Genomic DNA, 20,782 nt, shown 5'->3' on the forward strand with positions numbered 1-20,782 from the left:
AGATCTGAAGAGCCCCTGGATTCAACCTGCCTCCCTGTCCCCCTTTCAGTATCATTTCATCAAACATGCAAAGGGACCCGCGCCAGGGGCTGGGAAGGCGCAGTTCGCCCATCTCCAGCCGCGGGGAGGTCACGCCCCGGCTTCTGGGCGGGCCCCAAGTCGGGTGGAGAGCCCCAAGAGGCGCCAGCGTGCTAGAAAAGGAAGGTTGCGGTGGGAGCTGGCCCGCAGAGGCGAAGGGGGCGGGGTCTAGAAGGGAAGAAGAGGGACGAGGTGAACTTCTACTGGGCGGGGCTGGGAGAGAGGGGCCTGGAGGGAGGTGAGGCCGGGAGGAGGCAGGAAGGAGCCTGACCTGGGTGGGGATGGGCGGGGGCTCACGCTCAGGTGAAACTCTTTCCCCCTGCTCGCAGCCCAGAGGAGGTGAGAGGTCGGAGGCTGGGCTGTTATCTGGGGTGAGTGTTGGGGGCTCCTGACGATCTGGCGGATCCCCGTGGTGGGGAGGGGAGGATCGGGGGTCTAGGGAAGCCCCGGCAGGTCCCTGGAGCCGGGTCTCCACCGCGTTTACCCTCAAGATGCTGGGAGATCCTGGAGCGCCGGCTCTCAATAACCCCGTTGCCCTCCGCCGTCGGTAATAGTAGGCGCCAGCGTTTCCAAGGCCGGCTCGAACCCGGCCGGGGAAGGAAGTCGCTCCCGGCACTGCCCCGTCGCAGCGATGGACACAGCGAGGCGTGCCTGGACCCCTGTCCCCACCCCACTAGCCCACCTCCCAGGCTAGGGCGGAATCGGGATGGAGAAGTGGAGGGCGCTCTCTGCGCTCTGGCCGTTACTATTACCCGTGTTGGGCGGAGATGGTTAGCGCCCTGATTGGGAGAATCTGGCAGGCGCAGCACCCGGATCTCCCCAGGTTGGGTTTTGTATTTTCTTCGGGGGACCACTGCTGACCCCCAGCCTTGCCCGGCGGTGGGCCAACGTTCCTGCCTGGGGACCTCAGCTCTTGGCTTCCCCTGGGGTTCAGTTGTCTCCCTGTTCAGCTGATGCCGGGCTGTGTGGCTCGGGCAGGGTGCTCCTGGTTTTTGAACACGCCTCAGTTTCCCCTCCCTGACTAGGACAGTGACCCAGCTTCCATGAGGATGCCTGGGTTGTTCAGCCAGTGGAAGTTTTTATGGGGGGGAGGGGGGTTAGAGGTGTGGACCGTGCGTCAGGCAGCTGAGCCCCCCCCCACTTGACCTAGGTGACCAGATTGTTTGTTCATCCTTGTCCAGCCCTGACGTCTACCCGTCCCACCTAGGGTATGGCGATTCCTGCTAGGTACTGGGTGTGGGGGAACCAAGAAGGGGCCTTGGAGCATGAGCTTCAGACAGGCTTCTTTGACCCAGGAACCCTGGGGCTGGACTGGGTCAGCCCTTGGTGAAGAAGGTAAAATGTCCCTGGGTGGCTTCTCTTCCTGCCACTGTCTCAGGCCCAGAGTAGGGCAGCGACTTGTCCCCACCCCCATGAGTCAGGGAGCAGACCCACTGTGGTCCCTCCTGCTGAGAGTCTGGCCTGGCTTGATTGCTTCCTCCTCATGATGGGGAGCTCACTACCAACATAGCAAACTAAAGGAAGCCCCCCCCCCCCCCCAGGTGATGGTTAAAGGCAGGGATTGGGCTCCCACTTAACCTCCCTTGAATAAGTTCCTTGGATGAGCTCTCTGTGCCTCAGTTTCCCTATCCATAAAAACGAGGCTAACAAAGCCCTACCTTCCGGCGCAGGTGCGGTGGGTAGAGGAGCAGATGGCCGAAAGGCCACACACAGGACTGCTGTGTTAACTTCAGTCCTGATTATGCAGCTCATTGTGTTCTCATTCGTGGTATTTATCTTTGCATGAGAGAAATAATGTCATGAAGGCAGCAGGGCTCCAGCGCAAGGCCTGGAGGAGGGCTCTGAGCAGCATGAAGGTGTGGGGGTCTTTCAGGCACTCCCCAGAGGCAGGGCCCAGGAGACCTCAGTTCCTCCAGCTAGGAAATGAATCCAGAGAGGCCCTCTTGAGGCTCAGATAGGGTCAGGCCCAGCATTCAGTTAGGGGCCTTCATGCAGCTGCAGATCCCCAGCTGGACCCATCCCAGGTACCCTGAGCAGTTTTAGTTTCTGAGGAGGTTCCCTGAGGGCAGAGCCTCTAAATGAACCAAACTTGAGCCCTGGGAGATAGAGAAGTCAAAGGTCCAAAGGGCATGTGTCACTCCCGTCCTCACCCCACCCCACCCCACCTTCTTCCACAGCCCGGGAGCCCCAGAGCCTATGCTTGTGTAAAATCAGCTTGCTTATACACAGGGTCTGGCCAGGCTGTGGCCAGAGCGAGCGAAAGGAATTACCTTAACTGGGACTTTCCCTGTTTGTTTCCTTCCATTTACAAAAGAAACTTGATTCTTCCCCAAAGAGATCAGCCCATCATTACTGGCAGGCCTATCTGCTACGAACCAGTTAGGGGTCAGTCTCGGGTCCAGCAGGTTGGGGTTCAAATCCTAGCAAGCACTCTTGGCCTTGGTTGGCTGTGTGACCTGTGGTGGGGGGGCTCCCCCTTTCTGCACTCAGCTCTCCCACCTCGTAACTGGAAACCGGCCCCTACCCCCCCACACACACCCCCGAAGGCTCAGTGAATCACAGGGCTCATCCTCAGGCCAGGGGTTCACACCGTCTCCTGCAAGCACCCCCGACTCCCACCATGGAGTCTCTTCTGTCCTGGAACTTGCTCTTCTCCCCAAAACTGTCAGGTTCACTGCCTCTCTGTCCCCACCGCCCCCGCGTTAGTACATCAGCCCTGGGAGCACAGGCCTTTCTTGCAGATGTTCTAGGCTGCGTGCTAGAACCCAGACCAGGGCACACACGAGGGTCTAAGTGCTCAGTGCTGGCTCAGGGCAGTTGAGACCATGCACATGACAGTGGTTGCTGACACTGATGTGTTAATACTGTCACCCTGGGTGCTTCATCAGTGTGTGCTTTGGAGAAAAGGCCGGTGTTTGGTCCTATGGCCTTTCTCGGGCGGGACTCAGGTCGTCATGCACACAAATGGGCTTCTCCTGTCACCCCCAGCCCTCACCTTGCCTTTTGGAGGTCCCAGAATGTTCCATGCTTGCCCCTTTTTGAAATCCCAGCTGAGGGCTGTTGGGAAGTACAGAGCCACGAAGACCGCAGTGATGCTGATGTTCAGCACCTGCTGGAAGTGAATCAGGAGCTGGCCACTGACCCCATCCAGCTTTGCAGATGAGGATGCTGTGGCCTAGAGGGGGGCCCACCTTGCCACAGGCCCACTGATGGTCAGTGGGCAGGTCAGGGCACCTCCCGGGAGCCACCGCAGCGGCTTCAAGGGCATCAGCTCTCCGTCTTCCCAGCTGCCGGGCAAGGGGATGTGAGCCCTCATTTTCCCAATTCCGAAACCGAGACCCAGTGACTGGGCCCGTTGGGGTCCCCAGGCCTGTGGGTCACTGAAGCTGGAAGTCGGGTAGGGAGGGGCACGGGTGGGCCTGTGTCTAACAGGCCAGGAGAGTGACTCAGGACACACATTCTCTGAGCCTCGCTTCCTCATCTGGAAAGTGGGAGCGTCCTGCAGGGAATCAACCTTGACTTGATGGGAGCCTCCAAGTCCGCATCAGGCAGGCCCGCTATGGGCTCATGGTAGCACAGAGCGGGTGGGGGCACATCCGGGCCCTGAGGGTATGAGCAGGACTCGCCACCTGGACTGCCCCGCGTTCTCACACCCCCATGTGTCTCAGCCTCTCTGCCTCCCTGGACTCCTGAGGAATGGTGACAAGAACAGGGTGAGGAGGACAGAGGTACCTGGAGCCACATTTGCCTGGGGACTTGCCAGGCCTTGGTTGTCGGGGGCGGGGGGCGCGCGTAGGCACAAGATGTAGGCCAGAATTCTGTCCCTAATGGGGGTCCTGAATTACTTCTGTTGAGTGCTTGGCCCCTTCTGTACCTCTAGTGCCTCATTAATATTCAGTGAATCTGGGGCGCCTGGCTGGCTCAGTCGGTGAAGCATCTGTTTTGGCTCAGGTCATGATCCCAGGGTCCTGGGATCAAGCCCCACATCAGGCTCCCTCTCCCTCTGCCCCTTCCCCCGCCCTTGTGCGTTCTCTCGCTCTGCTCTCTCTCTCAAATAAATAAAATCTTTTAAAAAAAGAAAATTCAGGGAATCCTTAATATTTAGTACCGTGTATTTGCAACGAATGGTGGATGGTCAGTGACAGTACGTTGGTGTCTCGGAGAGGTCTAGTGGCTTGTTCACCTTCATTGTGATAATACTCATTTATGCATCACAAATGTGCCTTGCAGCTCCTCATTGTTGCTGTACAAATACTTCATATAACTTCTGGGTGTGTCCTGCATATTTAGCAGGCCATTAACAGTGTTTACTGACGTTAGGCTTCTTGCTCATTTAATGCATCGGGAGTATTTCAGTGCTGTGGACATTTGGCTGTTTAGGGTATTAGTACCTCCTGGTCCTGTCTCTGCTGCAGCAGGCACTTGCTAAGTTACCATGGCTGAATGGCCAGCATCTTCCAAGGCCTGCGGGGCCCCAGACGGGTCGGCAGCAGCTGTCATTGGCAGTGGGTTTGGGCTGAAATGAGGCACTAGGAAATCGCTAATTTGTGGGTCATCGTTAGCATGTTTCCCTGTTCAACAAGCACCAGCAAGTGTCACACAGGGACACAGCTGTTGGGGACAAGTCCCTGGCCCCACCTCCAGGGCTCCAGGCTGGTGGGGGAGATAAACAGGAGAGAAGTGAGTGGATTTCCAGTGTGCAGTGGTGGGTGATGAGAGCTGCAGAGAAAATCAGAGCTGGGGCAGGGTCTTTTAGCCGGGAGATTGAGGCCCTTCTAAAAAGGCAATGTTGGGAGGCGCCTGGGGGGCACAGTCTGTTGAGCTGCTGACTCGTGGTTTCAGCTCTCCTCGTGAGATTGAGCCCCACGGGCTCTGTGGGGGGGGGGAGTCTGCTTGAGATTCTCTCTCCCTCTGCTCCTCCCCCCACATGCTCACACATGTATGTGCACGTGCTCTCTCTCCCTCAAATAAATAAATCTTGAAAAAAAAATAAAAAGGCAACATTGGGCTGAGCCTAAAGATCAAAGAGAATCAGGGGGAAGAGCAGGAGTCCCAAGTGGAGAGAACCAGGGGGAAGAGCAGGAGTCCGGCAGGTGCAAAGGCCCCGTGGCAGGGCTGAAAGAAGCTGAAAAGGCTGTGGTGGCTGGAGCAGACCAGCTGGGCCAGAGGTCATTGGGGGTGGGGAAGGTGAGAGGTCCCGCACCTGGCAGCCACAGCCTATGGGGAGGGGCTCTTGGGTCTTGAACGTAATGAGACAAATGGCTTTTATGTGTATGTTAGAGGAAGCAGGCTCTAGGTGATGGCGAAATCGCACCAGTGTATGGAGAGCAAACAGCCAGGAACAGGATCAGCTGGCCTGGTAGTGAGGGTCCCTGAGAGTCAGCCCGGATGTCACTGAGCTGTGACTCTGTCCATAGCCACTATGTCTGATCTGGATGGAGAAACATGGAGGAGACCCTGCCACGTGCAAGCAGTATAAGGATGTGCTCATCCATTAAACACCTGTTGGGCCTTCCGGGTTCCCTTGCCATTGTGCCCCCACAGCTCTTGCCTGGACACCACACCTGGGTCACCCACTGCCCCATAACACCCCATGTGAAAGGCTCACAGCCTTCTCGGGCTGTTCCTCCTGGTCCTTCCTTCTCCGTCCCCACCAGGCTTTAAACATCGACGACTCCCTTCATTATATTTCCTGAACCCACCCATTTCCCTGCACCTCGTTGACCAGCTCCTGTCCAGGCCCCCAAATTCTTCTGCCTGGTTACTGCCCCGACCTCCACTCTTGCCCTGATGGTCCTTATCCCCTCAGTGGCCACAGGGGGGCTTCTTAAAAGCATAAATTTATCTTTTCCCTCCCCTGTTTACGCGCCTTCCAGGGCTCGCAGCCCTCCTCACGTGCAACGTAAGAGGTTCTTCGTGGCCTGCCCCGTTTCCTCCCCACCTGGCATGGGTCAGGCAACCCGCATCATCTCCCTCCCGTCCCGCTGCTCCAGCCACACTGGCCCCCTCTGCCTTCAGCGCCTTATATTTGTGGTCTGGCCCTTTACAACTACGCTCTTCTGGGCCTTTGAACCTGCTGTGCCCTCTGCCTAGAATGTCCTTCCCCCAGCGCTCTGGCCAGGTGATTCCTCATCATCCTTCAGGATGTCCCCAGGCTGGTCAGGTATTCCCCCACCACTCCTGGACCCTTCCTTTCCAACAGTGTTTATCATGTTCCTACTAAACTAATCACCTCTTCCTGTATTAAGGTTGTCAGGGAGGGGCTGATTTGGTCATGCCTGTTCATAGATTCACTCACCAGTCTGCCCCCGGGTGGCCCAGCAACGGAATGTTGGCTGACCTGGGCCCCGGTTCTCTGTCTTTTGTCAGATGTTTAAGTGTGTGGTTCCTTGTGACAGATTCTGGAAGGGTCTGAGTTCTGGATGAGGAATCCCCCAGAAACTCCACATCACGGATCCCACCCATCGGGGTCCTGGGTTCCAATCTGCTTTAGGCTGAGTCTCAGTATCCCCATCTGTACGCAGGGATTCTGGGGGGCACCGAAAGAGCCAGTATGATGAGCCAAGGTCAAGCTAAGCCTTTCTCAGTCTGGAGTTCAAGGTCTTTACTGGCCACTTCCTAGCCTCAAAAATCGCCCCCTCTCCAAATTCTGCTTTTCAGCAAAATAAACTACAGATGATTCCTTGAATAGGCCTTATTTGCTTTCCCTCCATGCCTTTGCATTTGCTCTTTCCTCTACCTGAACTCCGCCCCCCCCACCCCGGTGAGCTCCTCTGCATCCCTCAAAGCCTCAGCTTCAATGTCCTGGTCCCTTCTTCTGGCCCAGCCCTGACCCCATGGGTGTCTGGATTGGTCTCCCCCAGATTGGGAGCTTCTGGGGGGCCAGGCCCAGGGTCGAGGCTTCTCAGGTTCCCCCAGACCTATTTGTTGAATGAATGAATGAATGAATGAATGAGTAGTTTTCATATGTATTTTTTGGGAGAAGAGCTGCTGAGACCCGTCTCAGGACTGAAGGACCGGGAGACAGGCAGGTCGTTTCTGTGGTGATGTGAGGCACCCACTGGGCCACCCTGGAGTAACTCTGAGCTCCACTCTGGGGTGGTGGTTCCCCCAGAGTTATTCAAAACCCACAGACTTCACCGAGTGAGCAGCTGTTAGAGCTTCTGCAAATCCAGCCATTCTGTCCAGTGAGAACTGGGGAGGGTGGACAGCAGAATCTTGGATAGGGGTCAGGGAATCAGACCCAGGCCTGTGAGGGGCTTCTCGTCAACCACCTAGCCCACCCAGCAAAGGCCCCAGAGTCACTAGCTGTTGCTCAGTTGCTTGGAGGAAGTAATACCAAGAAGCTTTCCCTCCATGGTGGAGCTGAGCCTCCAAGACCCTGCCCCTTCAGGTAGTAAAAACCAGAAGGACAGATTGGTGGCTACCTGGGGCCTGGGGTGCAGCCCACAGATATACCCACCAAGGTTTATTTGACCGATAAATGCTCAGCACTCTCAGCCTTGCCAACTGGGAGGCTCAGAAGTTCTTTCTTTCTTTCTTTCTTTTTAATTTAATTTTTTAAAAGACTTTACTTATTTATTTGCCAGAGAGAGAGAGAGTGCAAGTACACAGGCAGGGGGAGTGGGAGAGGGAGGAGCAGGCTCCCTGCTGAGCAGGCAGCCCGTGGAACTCGATCCCAGGACCCTGAGGTGATGAGCTGAGCCGAAATCAGACATCCGACCAACTGAGCAACCCAGGGCCCTCCCAGTAGTTCTTTCTTATGCCTGTCCAGTGTGAGATGTTATGAGAATAGCAACATTACCTGCTTGAGGGTTTAAGGGGCTATGAGTTAGGAAGGGCCTTGGTGGATAGTAAAGGGAAGGGGATCTTGGATGCATCAATAGAGGTCTAGTATAGGGAGGAGGAGAAGTGAATCTTCCTCCCCTGCCCCTGACTTGAGCTCTCAGACCCTAATCAGGAACCTCAGGGGGCTGGGAGGGTAGAGTAGCAACATCCTTCCACTTAATTTTTTTGTCTTTTTAGATTGATTTATTTGTTAGAGAGAGACAACACAGAGGGAGAGGGAGAAGCAGACTCCTTGCTGAGCAGGAAGCCCAACGCAGGGCTCTGTCCTAGGACCCCGGGATCATGACCTGAGCTGAAAGCAGACGCTTAACCAACTGAGCCACCCAGGCGCCCTGTGATAGATGTTTAATGAATATTTTTAAATAATATAAAAATAATAAATCTCATAAATACGTCACATGGGGAATTTTTTACAAACCCATATCAAGGGCTTTTGTTCAATCCTGATTTTCCTCTTCTCCTCTTCCCTTCCATCTTTTCTGTTCCGGATTGCTGTCTTGGTTTAGACCCGGATATTTCAAGCTTGACAAAGTTGACATTTGGGGCTGGATTATCCTGAGGTGGGGCCATCCTGTGTCCTTTACGATGTTAATTTAAGCAGGATCACTGGCCTCCACCCACTTAATGCCATTAGCAGTAACTTACATCCGCCCTGCCCGAATCCTGACTGCCTGTCACCGGATGTTGCCAGGTGTTTCTTAGGGGACAGAATCACCTGTTTGAAGATCCCTGATTTAGGCTCCAAACTGCAGATGGGGAGGAGGGTGAATCACTCTCTAAAATTTTATGGGTCCTGGGGCGCCTGGGTGGCTCAGTAGGTTAAGCGACTGCCTTCGGCTCAGGTCATGGCCCTGGAGTCCTGGGATCGAGTCCCACATCAGGCTCCCTGCTCAGCGGGGAGTCTGCTTCTCCCTCTGACCCTCCCCCCTCTCATGTGCTCTCTGTCTCTCTCTCATTCTCTCTCTCAAATAAATAAATAAAATCTTTAAAAACTAAAATAATATTTTATGGGTCCTGGGGTGCCTGGGTGTCTCAGTAGTTTAAGCCTTTGCCTTCGGCTCAGGTCATGATCTCAGGATCAGGGCTGAACACTCAGCAGGGAGTCCGCTTGTCCCTCTCCCTCTGCCTCTCCCCCTGCTCCGGCACGCACGCGCGCGCGCTCTCTCTCTCTCAAATAAAATTTTACAGATCCTTCATGAGAGTGTCTCCTGCCCAGGAGTTGGGTTCTGAAGTGTGCCATTGTTTTCCGGGATCTGTGGGTCTCTGGCCATAGGTGTGGCCCAGGAGAACACAGTGGCATTTCTAGTCTGATTTCCTTTGTGGTCATGTGGTCTTTTCTGTTACAGCTCGTGCGTTGTTTCCCTAACCTTGAAGCTCAGGGATCTGCCAGGTTTGCCCGGGAGCACTCCTTTCCTTCCGTCCATCCTGGACTCAGCCTCTCTTCGGCTCAGGAAAATGTCCTTCTAGGATTCAGTGCATTCTTGTATCACATTCACCAGCACACAGTTTCACGCCAAGATTATTTGCCTTTTTGGGTCTCCCAGACCTGTCCTCTGGCAGCCGAAGCCCCACGGTGGGATGCCACAGCACCAAGACAGCTCTATGTCGCCTGCATACAGCGTTCTGAAGCCGCTTAGGCTCCAGGCTCATTGCACCTGCGGTCCCTCCCCTGGAACCTTTCACCCAGACCTCAGCCTTACTGGCTCTTCTGTGCCATTCACATCCACCTTAAATGTCATCCAGACCTCGAAATCCAAACCTGCCACCTGACCCCATTTCCTCCTGTGGCTTTCATCACCTCGTATCATTTCAGTGAGGTTTTAATTAGTGTTTGTTCCCCCGTCCAGGGGGTGGCTTCCAGCGTGGAAACATTTAGGTACCCCAGTGTCCGCAGAAACCCAGCATCCATTCAGCAGTCATTCGATGCACGTTTAGTGCCTTCTGTGCACCAAGCACAGTTCTGGGGGCTGGGACTAACATGGTGAACAAGACCGGTGGCATGGAGCTCAAGTTCTTGTGGGGGAGATGAAGGCGAAACGAGACATGTTAGAAGTTTTATCGTGTATTTTAGGAGGTGAAAAGTGCTGTGGGAGAAAAAAAAAATAAAACAGGCTTGGGGATCGGGGCATCAGGGGATGGGAGAGACACTGTGTCCTGAGGAGTCCTTCCTGAGAAAGGGACATTGGAGGAAAGACAAGAAGTGAGGGAGGGAACCACGTGTACATCTGGGGAAGAATATTCCAGGCCAAGGGAAGAACCTGTGCAAAAGGCCTGAGGCAGGATCATGCCCAGTGTGTTTGAGGCTAAAGTCCCCACAACAACACTCTTATATGGGGTTAATTCTCCCTGGTTTATGTGGCGGCGCAGAGAGGTCAAACTTCTTTTCCAGGGTCACACAGCGGAACCTGCGGGCTCTCTTTCTGGGCGACAGCTCACTGGAGAGGCTTGGCCAGGTAGTGTGCAGCGACAGCAATGGGCACATTGGGGAAATGGCCTCGTGGGTCCAGGAGGAAAGCCCTGTTCCTGCCTCTGGATAGAAATGGGAAGCCATTCTCTTCCTTGCTTCCAGGCAGTAGCTGGGTGCAGTCGCTTGGGGCAGGGGGAGCCTTTCATGAACCCACTGACTGACTCACGTTTTCCAGGTGCCAGCAGGAAGAACAGAAAGGCCCCAGAACAGCACAGACATCCCACGGCAGCCCCAGGTAAGTCCTGAACTTCACATATTCATTCCACAAAGAATCGTTGAATGCCCACTCGGTGCCATGTGCTGGCAGCTCCCTTCATGCTTGCACAATCCTAGGAGTTGGAGATTGCCCAGATGCCCCCTTTTATAGCTGAGGAAATCGAGGCCCAGGGTATGGAGGGCACACAGCTAGAAAGTGATGGAATTGTGATTTAAGCCCAGGAGTTGGGCTCTAGAGTCTGCATATCTCTGGGTGAGTCAATAAGTGTTTGAGAATGGTTAAGTCCTGCCTTGGGTCTAATCCAGTACTTTCATGCTGCACTGGAAAATAGACCTTCAAATGCAGAGCTGAGAAACAGTGTAGACACTACCTCTCCAGACAAAAGGTCATTAAGGGAATCCAGCAAAACCCGGGAAAGGGACCTAGAAGGGAGACCAAGGGCTCTGCCTGGATACGGGGAAGGAAAGCTTCTAGGAGGAGGCGACATGAGAGCTGGGGTTTTGAAGGATGAATACGAGTTTGCCAGAGAAAACCTTAAAAGAATTTACTTGTATTCATAAATTTTATTTGTTCAAACACTCCCTACCTCTTCCATGTGTCTGCCTCATGCTGGGTAATGCACGGACCCTCAAGAAGCCCCCAGTCTTAGAAAGACAAAGCTACACACAGACACCCCCATGGGATCAAGACTGGGCCAGAGGGGTGGACAGAGCTAGAGGTGCCAAATAGAACCAGGAGCGTTCCTGAGGGGCTTAAAGAAAACTTCCCAGAGGATGCATCATTTAAGATGGGTTATAAAGGAAGAATAGGAATTTAGCAAGGAAGATAGCTCTGTCTGAAACGTGCTGGGCCTCAGGGATCTGTGAGGAGCCAGGAGCCATGCTCAGGTGACAGGACCATTAAAAGTAGTCAAGAAGAACGGGCGATCGTTTGGATCAGAATGCCAGAAGCTCGGAGCTTCCTGGAGGGGCAGGGGAAAAGGGAAGCAGGAAAGACCCCAGGAGCTCTCAGTGTTAAAGAGGCAGCTCTTGGCCTCCCTCGGGGAGGCTCCTGGGCCATCTTGGACGCAGGGACATGAGGAGGACCAGACTGAAAGGGCAGATTCTGGGCACACGGAGTCTGGGAGGCTCACATTGGCCTATCCCTGCCTCAGTCCTCTCTGTAAGTACTTAATCGCCAGCAGGGCCCGGGCACCTGTCAGAGCCAACAGGGGCTGAGGTTCCGGAGGAGGTGGGTGGTGCGGGGGGATAGGCAGGGGGGGGGAGGGGAGGGGAGCATTTCAATCTTGTACCAACCTGAGCACCTACGGGGCTGCCGCCGGGTGTCGGGGTCCGCAGGTAGCTCAGGGAAAGTGCTCGGCCCAGCCCGTCCCTTCAGTGCCTGTGACTCTTGGCAGGAACCACCAGGCCGACCAGGATGAGGTGTCGCCGGCCCCTGCGGACCGAGGTGGGCCTGGCTGTCGCCCTGAGCATCTGCACCCTCCTCCTCTTCCTCTTCAGTCAGCACGTGTCACCACCCACCTTCCAGAGCCTGGAGGAGCCCCAGGGCCACCCCGAGGCTCTGGCCTGGCCGGCCCAGCCCTCCCGCCCACTGCCCACCCCCTGCCGGGCCAACACCTCAGTGGCCGCCCTGCCGAGCTTCGAGGCACAGCCCCAACAGGTCCGCGACTTCCTGCTGTATAAACACTGTCGCGACTTCCCGCTCTTACAAGACGTGCCACCGAGCAAGTGCGCGCCGCCCCTCTTCCTGCTGCTGGTCATCAAGTCCTCGCCCAGCAATTATGAGCGCCGGGAGCTGGTGCGGCGCACTTGGGGCCGCGAGCGCCAGGTGAAGGGCGTCCAGCTGCGTCGCCTCTTCCTGGTGGGCACGGCCCCTAACCCCCTGGAGGCCCGCAAGGTCAACCGGCTGCTGGCAATGGAGGCACAGGTGCACGGTGACATCCTGCAGTGGGACTTCTATGACTCCTTCTTCAACCTCACGCTCAAACAGGTGGGCGGGCAAGAGGGGGTTCCCCGATCAGGGCCACCCATCCTCCCTGCCTACTCACCATCACCTCCTCTGACGGCGCCCAGGCAACCAGAAGTCCCCACCCATCCCACCCCACTCCCTCCACTGTCCCCGCGGTGATCTCAAGTCTTCTCGAGGGGAGGCAGGGAGAAAGGGTGGGGGGTGGGGGGCGGCCTGAGGTTACAAGCCTGGCTCTCAGAGCCTGTGACTCGGGTTTGAGTTCAGGCTCAGATGATCACTTACCTCTCCTGGCTTGCTTCTTCATCGTCGGCAAGGAAATGGGATGTAGCGGGCTCCACCTGCCCCTGAGGGCTGCTGGGCGGATTCCGGATTCTGGGAGAGGATATTTCCGAGGCAACCTGGAGCGCCCGTGACAGTGGCGGTCGGTGGGGGTGGAGGGTCCCCGGACAGGACACATCTTGTTTATTTTTTCTTACTCTCTCTCCCCATGACGCCCACGTCTGTGTGGTAGGTGCTCAGTAAAGACCTTTTTGATGGGCAAGAACCCACAAGAAGTGGAGGGAATCCTGCCCGTGCACAGATACGGAATAGGAGGCTCCAGAGACCCACCCAGGCATTGGAGGCGGGCCCAGTGCAGGGTCCCGCGCGTTGTGGGCACAGAGAAGTCTGGGCTCTACTTTTCTGTCGTGTGACCTTGGTCCCGGCACTTTTTCTGGAGAGCCTCTATTTCTTCGTCTGTAAACGAGGTTGAAGACCACAGCCGCCTCCTAAGCTTGCACGAGAGATTCAGGCAGGGCAGGCACTCAGCACAGTGCGGGGCATGCAGCCAAAGTTATTACGAGGGAAGCTAAAGCCGAGGTGGGTAGACGGCCAGAAGCTCTCAGCATGCGATGTTCTTCATGCAGAGCACAGAAGCACGTAATAAATGTCCATTTGACAAACGTGAAATCCGGTACCTATGAAGCGATGACCCACACTGGGTGCTGGGGAGATGACACAGGGAGGAGAGACACAGCCCCTACCCGGGGGAAGCCCGGAATCTGGGGGAGGGAAGGTAGAGGCTAAGTAGCAATCACACAAGTAATTATTTAACAGCAGTGCTTGGGCCAGGCGGAGTCCGAAGGAATAGCAATAAATGTCAGTGGGACAGTTTTCAAGCACTTCTTGGTGCTTTATAGAGCATCATCTCCACAGGTTCCCCAACACTCCCAGGGGCAGGTCCGATGATGGGGTCTCTCTGGAAAGCTGGAAACCGAGGCTCAGGGTGGGGCCTCAAACCCAGGCTGGCCTGACTAGGGGATATATCCTCATCTGGGCTCCCAGGGCTGGGGCGGCCCACAGGAACCCAAGGCCGATTGCCGCAGCCCTCCAGCTCATGTGCCCTGTCCACTTCGCCTGCAGGTGCTCTTCCTACAGTGGCAGGAGACTCGGTGCACCAATACCAGCTTCGTGCTCAATGGGGACGATGATGTCTTTGCACACACCAACAACATGGTCTCCTACCTGCAGGACCACGATCCTGACCAACACCTCTTTGTGGGGCAGCTGATCCGCAACGTGGGCCCCATCCGGATTCCCTGGAGCAAGTACTATGTGCCAAAGGTGGTGATGGAGGAGGAGAACTACCCACCCTACTGCGCGGGTGGTGGCTTCCTACTGTCCCGTTTCACGGCCACCGCCCTGCGCCGGGCTGCCGCCACATTAGACCTCTTCCCAATCGACGATGTCTTCCTGGGTATGTGCCTGAAGCAGGAAGGCCTGGAGCCCGCCTCCCACAGTGGCATCCGCACAGCTGGTATTGGGGCCCCCTCGGCGCACATGTCCTCCTTTGACCCCTGCCTCTACCGGGAGCTGCTGCTCGTGCACCGCTTCTTGCCGTATGAGATGCTACTCATGTGGGATGCGCTGAGCCAGCCCAACCTCACCTGCGGCAAGCAGACACAGATCTACTAGGTGGGATCAGGGCCCCCAGCCTCCAGGCTCTGATCTCCACCCCCGTGGAAAGGGGCAGCGTCTTCCTCCCCAGAAGGGGAAATCTTGATTCTCCTAAGCGGCTCAGGCATCGGGCAGTGCCAGGGAGGGTTTGATGAGTGCCTAGTCTAGCTGGCAAACTCCTGGACTTTCCAAACTCACCTGGTACTTGAACCCGTGTTCCATTGTCCTCCCTAGACTCTCAGCTGAAGGGACCATCTCTTTCCGTGGCAGCTAATTGCAGAGGCCCCTCTGCTGGCCTTGCAGTTGCTGCTTCTGCATCAATCCCATTTGAGTGAAGGTCCCGTTTCCCAGCTCTGACCTTGATCATGGGCTGGACCTTAAAGGGTGGCTAGCCCCTCCTTGATCATACTCCTATAATGGTGAGTTCCAGCCATGGTTCAAGGTCAGTTGGGAACTTCTAGGTCCATGCAGTATTTTTCAGCCTGGGAAAGGAGTTTTTTCTCAGCCTCTCTCCCAGTCTCCACCCACCTGAGACGGCGGAAGGGGCCAGAGAAGCCATGAGTGGGACTGCCCCCTCCCTGCTTGTGGTAATCAGTGCTCTAATGGTGGAAGCATTGGGCAGAGGAGGGAGGCGGCTGTCTGACTCAGGCGTTGCCAGCTCAGAGTTTCTGGAGTTCCTGACAGGGCCCAGCCCCCCACACTTGTGCTCCCCAAGAATTCAGGGAATGATGCTGGGGCCAGAGGGTCTTCACTGGGCCCAAGGTCAGCACACACACTCACCCCAGTGCCCAGAGAAGGAAGAGATTCAGGTCCTTGGGTGTGTCTGAGCTCTGGGGACTCAGGACTGGCCCCCACCTCAGTATGTCTTTCAGATTGGGGAGATCCAAGCAAAATGGTGACTCCCCCTGCCGACACACACACACAACCCTGCTGGCTCTGGGTGGATGTCTGCGGCCTGGGCTTCACAGGCATTGGAGTAGTGCTTGGGACATGGGGATGGGGGGACCTCAGACAGCAGAATGATCACTGGGAAGTGGGTACTCAGGGAATAAAATGTTTTGTGAAGACCTGGGCTTCTTTTTTTTTCACGCAGGATTTACAAGTTTTAATTCAGACCAGTCTACAATCAGTAAAAGTCTGATTTCCAGTAGAAAATATGCACCAACAACAATGGCATGGATGAAGTGGGGGGCTGCAGGAGTTTCTATCAGGCAGATCTGACATCATCCTGCCCCTGCTCACACACCTTCCATGGTTCCCTATCGCCCTCAGATCATATCCCACCGGGACTGGGTCTCACTGCCAGCTTGATGACATGCTCAGGAGAGAGAGGCACAGGGGTGAGACTGCCCCTGGCTGTGAGGGACAGTGGGCCTGCCTTGGCCTCTTGCTTCTGGCAAGACTCCTTCTGAGCACACCACCCAGCCTCCCCTCTCTTCAGCAGACTCCTCTCCCACCTAGGACTGCGGCTTTGCTGTCCTCTGTCCCATCTCCTTTCCCTTCTCTATTTATTGGGCACTTCCTGTATGCTGCACACCTTGCCCTATACTCCTGCTCCCAGCCTCGTTGGGATGGCAGATACCCACCTTACAGTGAGAAAACAAGCCTGTGAGCAATCAAATAGGATGTTATCAGAAGCAGTAAGAGCTTCAAGAAGTAAAACGAAGCAATCGGACACAGTGATGGGAAAGACTATTTGCTGAGAGATCCGGGGACTGGGACTGAGGAGGTGACATTGGAGGTGGGGCCTGCAGAAAGAGGACATGGCCTTGGGAAGAGCCAGGAGAAGGGTGTTCCAGGCAGAAGGCATGGCATGTGCAAAGGCCCTGAGGTGGGATAATCAGGGAGCATTCAAGTTGCAGCGCAGAGGCCGTGGCTGGAGCTTGGTGAATAAAGAGGATCTGGAGGGAGGAGAGACATGAAGTCACAGGGGCTGGCCACCTGGGGACTTGTGGGCTGGGGTGAGGAAAGAGGGAGATATTTTGAGAGTGATGACACCTTTGGCGCAAGGAAATGACATGACTGATTTTTAAGTTTTAAATACCCCTGTGGCTGCCGTATGCATTGTTGGGAGGTGGAAGCTGAAGCAGCATCCAGGCAGGGGAAGGCAGGCCTGGGTGAGACGGGGTCTGCGGGGGTTTCTAACATAGGTCTGACGTCATCCTGCCTGCCCCTGCTCACACACCTGCAGCTCCCCATCACCATCTCCCCGGCAGAGAGTCCTGCCCCCCTGCCGCACTGGACTGAACAGTATGCATCCCCCTGGAACCTTAGAATATGGCCTTATTTGGAAATAGGGTCTTTGCTGGGGTGGCTGGATGGCTCAGTTGATTAAACATCTGACTCTTCATTTTGGCTCAGGTCATGGTCTCTGGGTCGTGAGATCGAGCCCCGCGTAGTCAGGCTCTGCTCTCAGCAGGGAATCCGCTTGAGATTCTCTCTGCCCCTCCGGCCCCCTGCTCGCTCGCTCGCTCTCTCTCTCTTGCTCTCTCTCTCAAATAAATAAATCAATCCTAGGGAAAAAAAAGAAATAGGGTCTTTGCAGATATAATTAAGGTAAGGATCAAGGTGAGATCATTCTGGATTAGGGTGGGGTGGGCCCCAAATCCAATGAGAGTGTTTTTACAAGAGACAGAAATGAACACACAGAGACAAGGAAAAGGCCGCCACATGAAGACAGAGACAGGGCTTGGAGTCCTGCATCTAGAAGCCAAAGAACGTCAAGGGTTGCCAGCAGCCACCCAAAAGCCAGGAGAGAGACACAGACCAGATTCTTCCTCAGAGCCTCACAGAAGGAAACAACCCTGCCCCACCTCGACTTCTGTCTCTGGCTTCTAGAACTGTAAGGAAAGACAGTTCTGTCTTAGGACTCCCAATTTCTGGTAATTTGTGACAGCAGATTCAGGAAAGCAACAACATGGACTGGCTCACATAGTCAAATGCTGGGTCCTTTTGCCCCGGGAGGTCCTAGAATGCAAGTTCCATCTCAGGGTGAAGGGAGGGTGCACGTGAGAAAAATGGTCAGAGCTGGATCAGTAAGTGTCCACTGTGACTCATTTCGATGTCTGTGTGTCTGTCCGCTGTCACGTGGACTTTAAGTAACATTAAGGCCCCCCACCACGGGTCTTGACAGACGACCTCGATTCGAATCCTGCACTTGGCCATTCCCTGCCTGTCTGACCTTGGCACGTAGCCGTCTCCCCTGGCCTCAGTTTCCCCACTTTGTATCGTGATGACTCTCAAGTTGCTAATAAGCTCCTGAAAGTGGGGGGGGGGGTCCACAGCTGCCGGGGAGCAACCCGCGCAAGGGCTGATGCAGCCGTGTCCCTTTTTCTTGAGAAAATGCAAAAAGCTGCTTTGGATTCTGCGGGAGCTTCATTTATTTACCACTGGGGAGACCTCAAGGGGGGGTGGCACCTGGGGCTCCTCGGAGGGGAGGACATTTGGCCCTGAGTATCTGGCATCTCTGCGAAACCAAGGCTCTTCCAAGCCAGGGTGGAGGTGTGATTTTTTCGCAGTTGGCCCCACAGAGGAAGGTGGCCTCGGGGAGGTGGGGAACACAGGGAGGTCATCCTCACCATCCTCCCAGACAGGGCTTTGTGGTGCTGTGTGTCTTCAGGAGCTCACCAGACCCGACCCCTCTGGGGTCTGGATCCCCTGAGGCCACACTGGGGGGGGGGGAGGGTTCAGTGAGGACACAGGGTCAGGAGGTCCTGCCGGGTGCAGCCGCTGAGGCAGCAGTGGTGGGCAGGGTTGGTGGCCGCTTCCCGCCGGCGGTGGTGATGGCGAGAGGCCTGGGGCAGGGGCTGTGGAATGAGAACCAGCATGGGGTCCCCTTCGGCCACCAGCCCATGGAGATGTCGTCCTTCCAGCCACTGCAGCAGCTCACCTGGGGACAGAGAATTTCAGCATGGGCAGGGGACCCTAGAGGACCCCTCCCCAATATGCGCACACACCTGCACGCTCACGTCCTGCTGAGGGACCCACCGAATGCTCATCTTGTGCACAAATAGAAAGTGAGCACCTATTAAATGCCTACTGTCTACTGAGCACAGATATACTCCCCCATCCAGACGTGTGCACTCTCGACCCACACCCAAACTCAGGTCCCCTGCTGTGTACATTCCCACAAGCCACCTATCACGCAGACGCATAGACACTTTACAAAGCCAAGGACAGCAGCGGTGACATGTGACACATACATGACATATACGTATACCTGACATGTGACACCTGTGCAGGCAGTGGGCTCACATGGACACACACACACACACACAGGCACATACCCTCATAGCCCTTTCCAGCCCTCCCCCATGCACACCTCTGCACATCCAGCTGCATCTGTATCACAAAGATTCATACATATAGGACACACACGTGTGACACGTGGGCATACACATCCGCTTTATACCCTCAGCACCAGGGCGGGGTGCAGGGCGAGAAGAGTGAGCACTGGCCCTCAACGCACAATCCAAGGGGGCGCCAAAAAACTCAACAATGAAGATCAATCATATTTTAATGCAATATTTTTAAAAATAAAAAATTAGTGCAAAAAATAAATATTTACATAAAAATTTACATAAAATGTAATTCAGGCAGGATCTCACTGTGCACTTGCGAGACTGTCTCGCCCGCCACGCACTGATTTCTTGCCTGGCCGGGCACGCATCCTTCGCGCGCTTGCACACACTAGCGCCGCGGGCAAGGGGACCCCGGTAGGTGCGTGCAAACCCAGCCGCCCGCCCCGACGCCCACCAGCGCCGCGCGCACCTGGCCTACCTAGAAACCCCAGAGCGCAGTCCCCGCCCGCCCCCACTCACGGTCGCCGCCAGCCACCCGCCGCCCGTCTTCGGAGGACCAGCGTGGGCCCCCGCACAACCGCACCAGGGCGCGCACGAAATGGTGGCCACACAACTTCTCCCGCGCTTCCGGAGTGGGCGCAGAGCCCAGGACGAGCGCCAGAGCCGGGCCGAGCAGCACCAGGGCCCAGGTGAGTGGGCGGGGGTCCATGGTGGCAGGAGGCCGGCCCCGGCGGGGACTCCTTTTTATAGGCATCCAGCCCGCCCCAGCTGAGGACCTTGGATGGGGACAGAGCATTCCGCGGACGGCTCAGGGAGAAGGTCAAGGGCGGGGTGAGTACTGAGTGCAAGTGTAGTGTAAACCCCGCAGTTGGGTTTTCTCTTTCTCTCTCTCTTTTTTTACGTAATCTCTAAGCTCCAGGTGGGGCTCGAACTCAGCACCGGAGACCATGACTTGAATGTTCCACCCACTGAGCCAGGCTTTTTTGTCGTGCCTGACTTAAGCTTTGATTGCCCAGGCATCCGTTTCAAAGGTAGCTATCTGGAATAAACCTATTTGCCAGCCACAGCGCTCAATAAACGGCCAGCTCTCCGCGCTCCGCCCCCCCCCCCCCCCCCCCCGGCCGCCCTGTTTGAGAGCTCTTGGTTGCTTTTGAGAACTGGCCTTTGGGGCCACTTGTTTTTTCCCTTCTGGCGCTTTAAATTCCCACTCCTATGTTTTAGTTTTACCATAAGCAATGAGCCCTGGGAACCCCACGCCCCCATCCTGGACCCCAGTAAAAGCAGAGGCCCAGCCAGGGAACCTCCCACCCTCTCACTGTGTGGCCCGCCCTGGGGGTGCTGTGGGAGCTCCAGGTCTTGTTGGTAAGAAACCTTTACTTTTTTCAGTTTCCTGATGGGTGTTGCTGAAGGGTGTGCAACCACAGGGGCCAGTCCAACCAGACGCTGGATACTGACAGGCTGAGCCCTAACCTACAGACCCCCCGCCTCAACTCCTATGTGTAAGCCCAACTCCCCATCGTGATGGTGTCGTGACAGTGTCTCTGGACGTGGGGGCTCCTGGAGATCAGCAGGTAGTGAAGGTGGGGGCTCGCAATGGGGTCAGTGTTCTCCTAAGAAGGGGAGGTCAGAGAACGTGCCCCCACGCCCCTCCCGCTCCATGTGAGCACCCGGCCAGAAGGCAGCCATGTGCAAGCCAGGGAGCCTCCTGACCAGACCCCGGCCCTGCCGGCACCCTGACTTCCAGCCTCCAGAGCTGCGAGAAACTCCGAGTCCTCGGCGGGAGACGCTCCGCAGCCACACGCGGTGATTCGGGCCACCGGTGATTTGGGCCACCGGTGATTTGGGCCACCGCGGCCAGGGAAGGGAGCCGTGTGCTGACCAGCTCAGAACATTAAATTCCCGCTCTGCATCTGAAATCCACCAATAAAGAGTGAGCTGGGGAAACCCTAGGCCCACACCCCTGGACCC

At 55.9% G+C, this 20,782-nt stretch overlaps 2 protein-coding genes across 4 annotated transcripts; one reads left to right on the forward strand and one right to left on the reverse strand.

Annotated features, from left to right (window-relative positions):
- Nucleotides 1-321: 321 nt before the first annotated feature.
- On the forward strand, nucleotides 322-15,580 carry B3GNT3 (UDP-GlcNAc:betaGal beta-1,3-N-acetylglucosaminyltransferase 3). Of its 3 annotated transcripts, none has more exons than XM_025885676.2 (4): nucleotides 322-449; nucleotides 10,569-10,628; nucleotides 12,007-12,599; nucleotides 13,980-15,580. In XM_025885676.2, the coding sequence occupies exons 3-4, from the start codon at nucleotides 12,027-12,029 to the stop codon at nucleotides 14,529-14,531; spliced, it is 1,125 nt and encodes a 374-aa protein (XP_025741461.1). In that variant the 5' UTR covers nucleotides 322-449; nucleotides 10,569-10,628; nucleotides 12,007-12,026; the 3' UTR covers nucleotides 14,532-15,580. The 3 variants fall into 3 exon arrangements, with proteins under 3 accessions (XP_025741461.1, XP_025741463.2, XP_073757072.1); XM_025885678.2 differs by having other exon boundaries at nucleotides 341-417; XM_073900971.1 differs by lacking the exon at nucleotides 322-449 and adding an exon at nucleotides 10,288-10,379.
- Nucleotides 15,581-17,869: 2,289 nt separating this feature from the next.
- INSL3 (insulin like 3) lies at nucleotides 17,870-19,523 on the reverse strand. Its single transcript, XM_025885532.2, has 2 exons — nucleotides 19,334-19,523; nucleotides 17,870-18,402 (listed from the first exon to the last, which is right to left on the reverse strand). The coding sequence occupies exons 1-2, from the start codon at nucleotides 19,521-19,523 to the stop codon at nucleotides 18,200-18,202; spliced, it is 393 nt and encodes a 130-aa protein (XP_025741317.1). The 3' UTR covers nucleotides 17,870-18,199.
- Between the last annotated feature and the right edge of the window lie 1,259 nt (nucleotides 19,524-20,782).

The sequence above is a fragment of the Callorhinus ursinus genome, unplaced genomic scaffold (assembly GCF_003265705.2).
Source record: "Callorhinus ursinus isolate GAN/ISIS: 27379988/994484 unplaced genomic scaffold, GSC_fseal_2.0 scaffold15, whole genome shotgun sequence".
Lineage (NCBI taxonomy): Eukaryota > Metazoa > Chordata > Mammalia > Carnivora > Otariidae > Callorhinus > Callorhinus ursinus.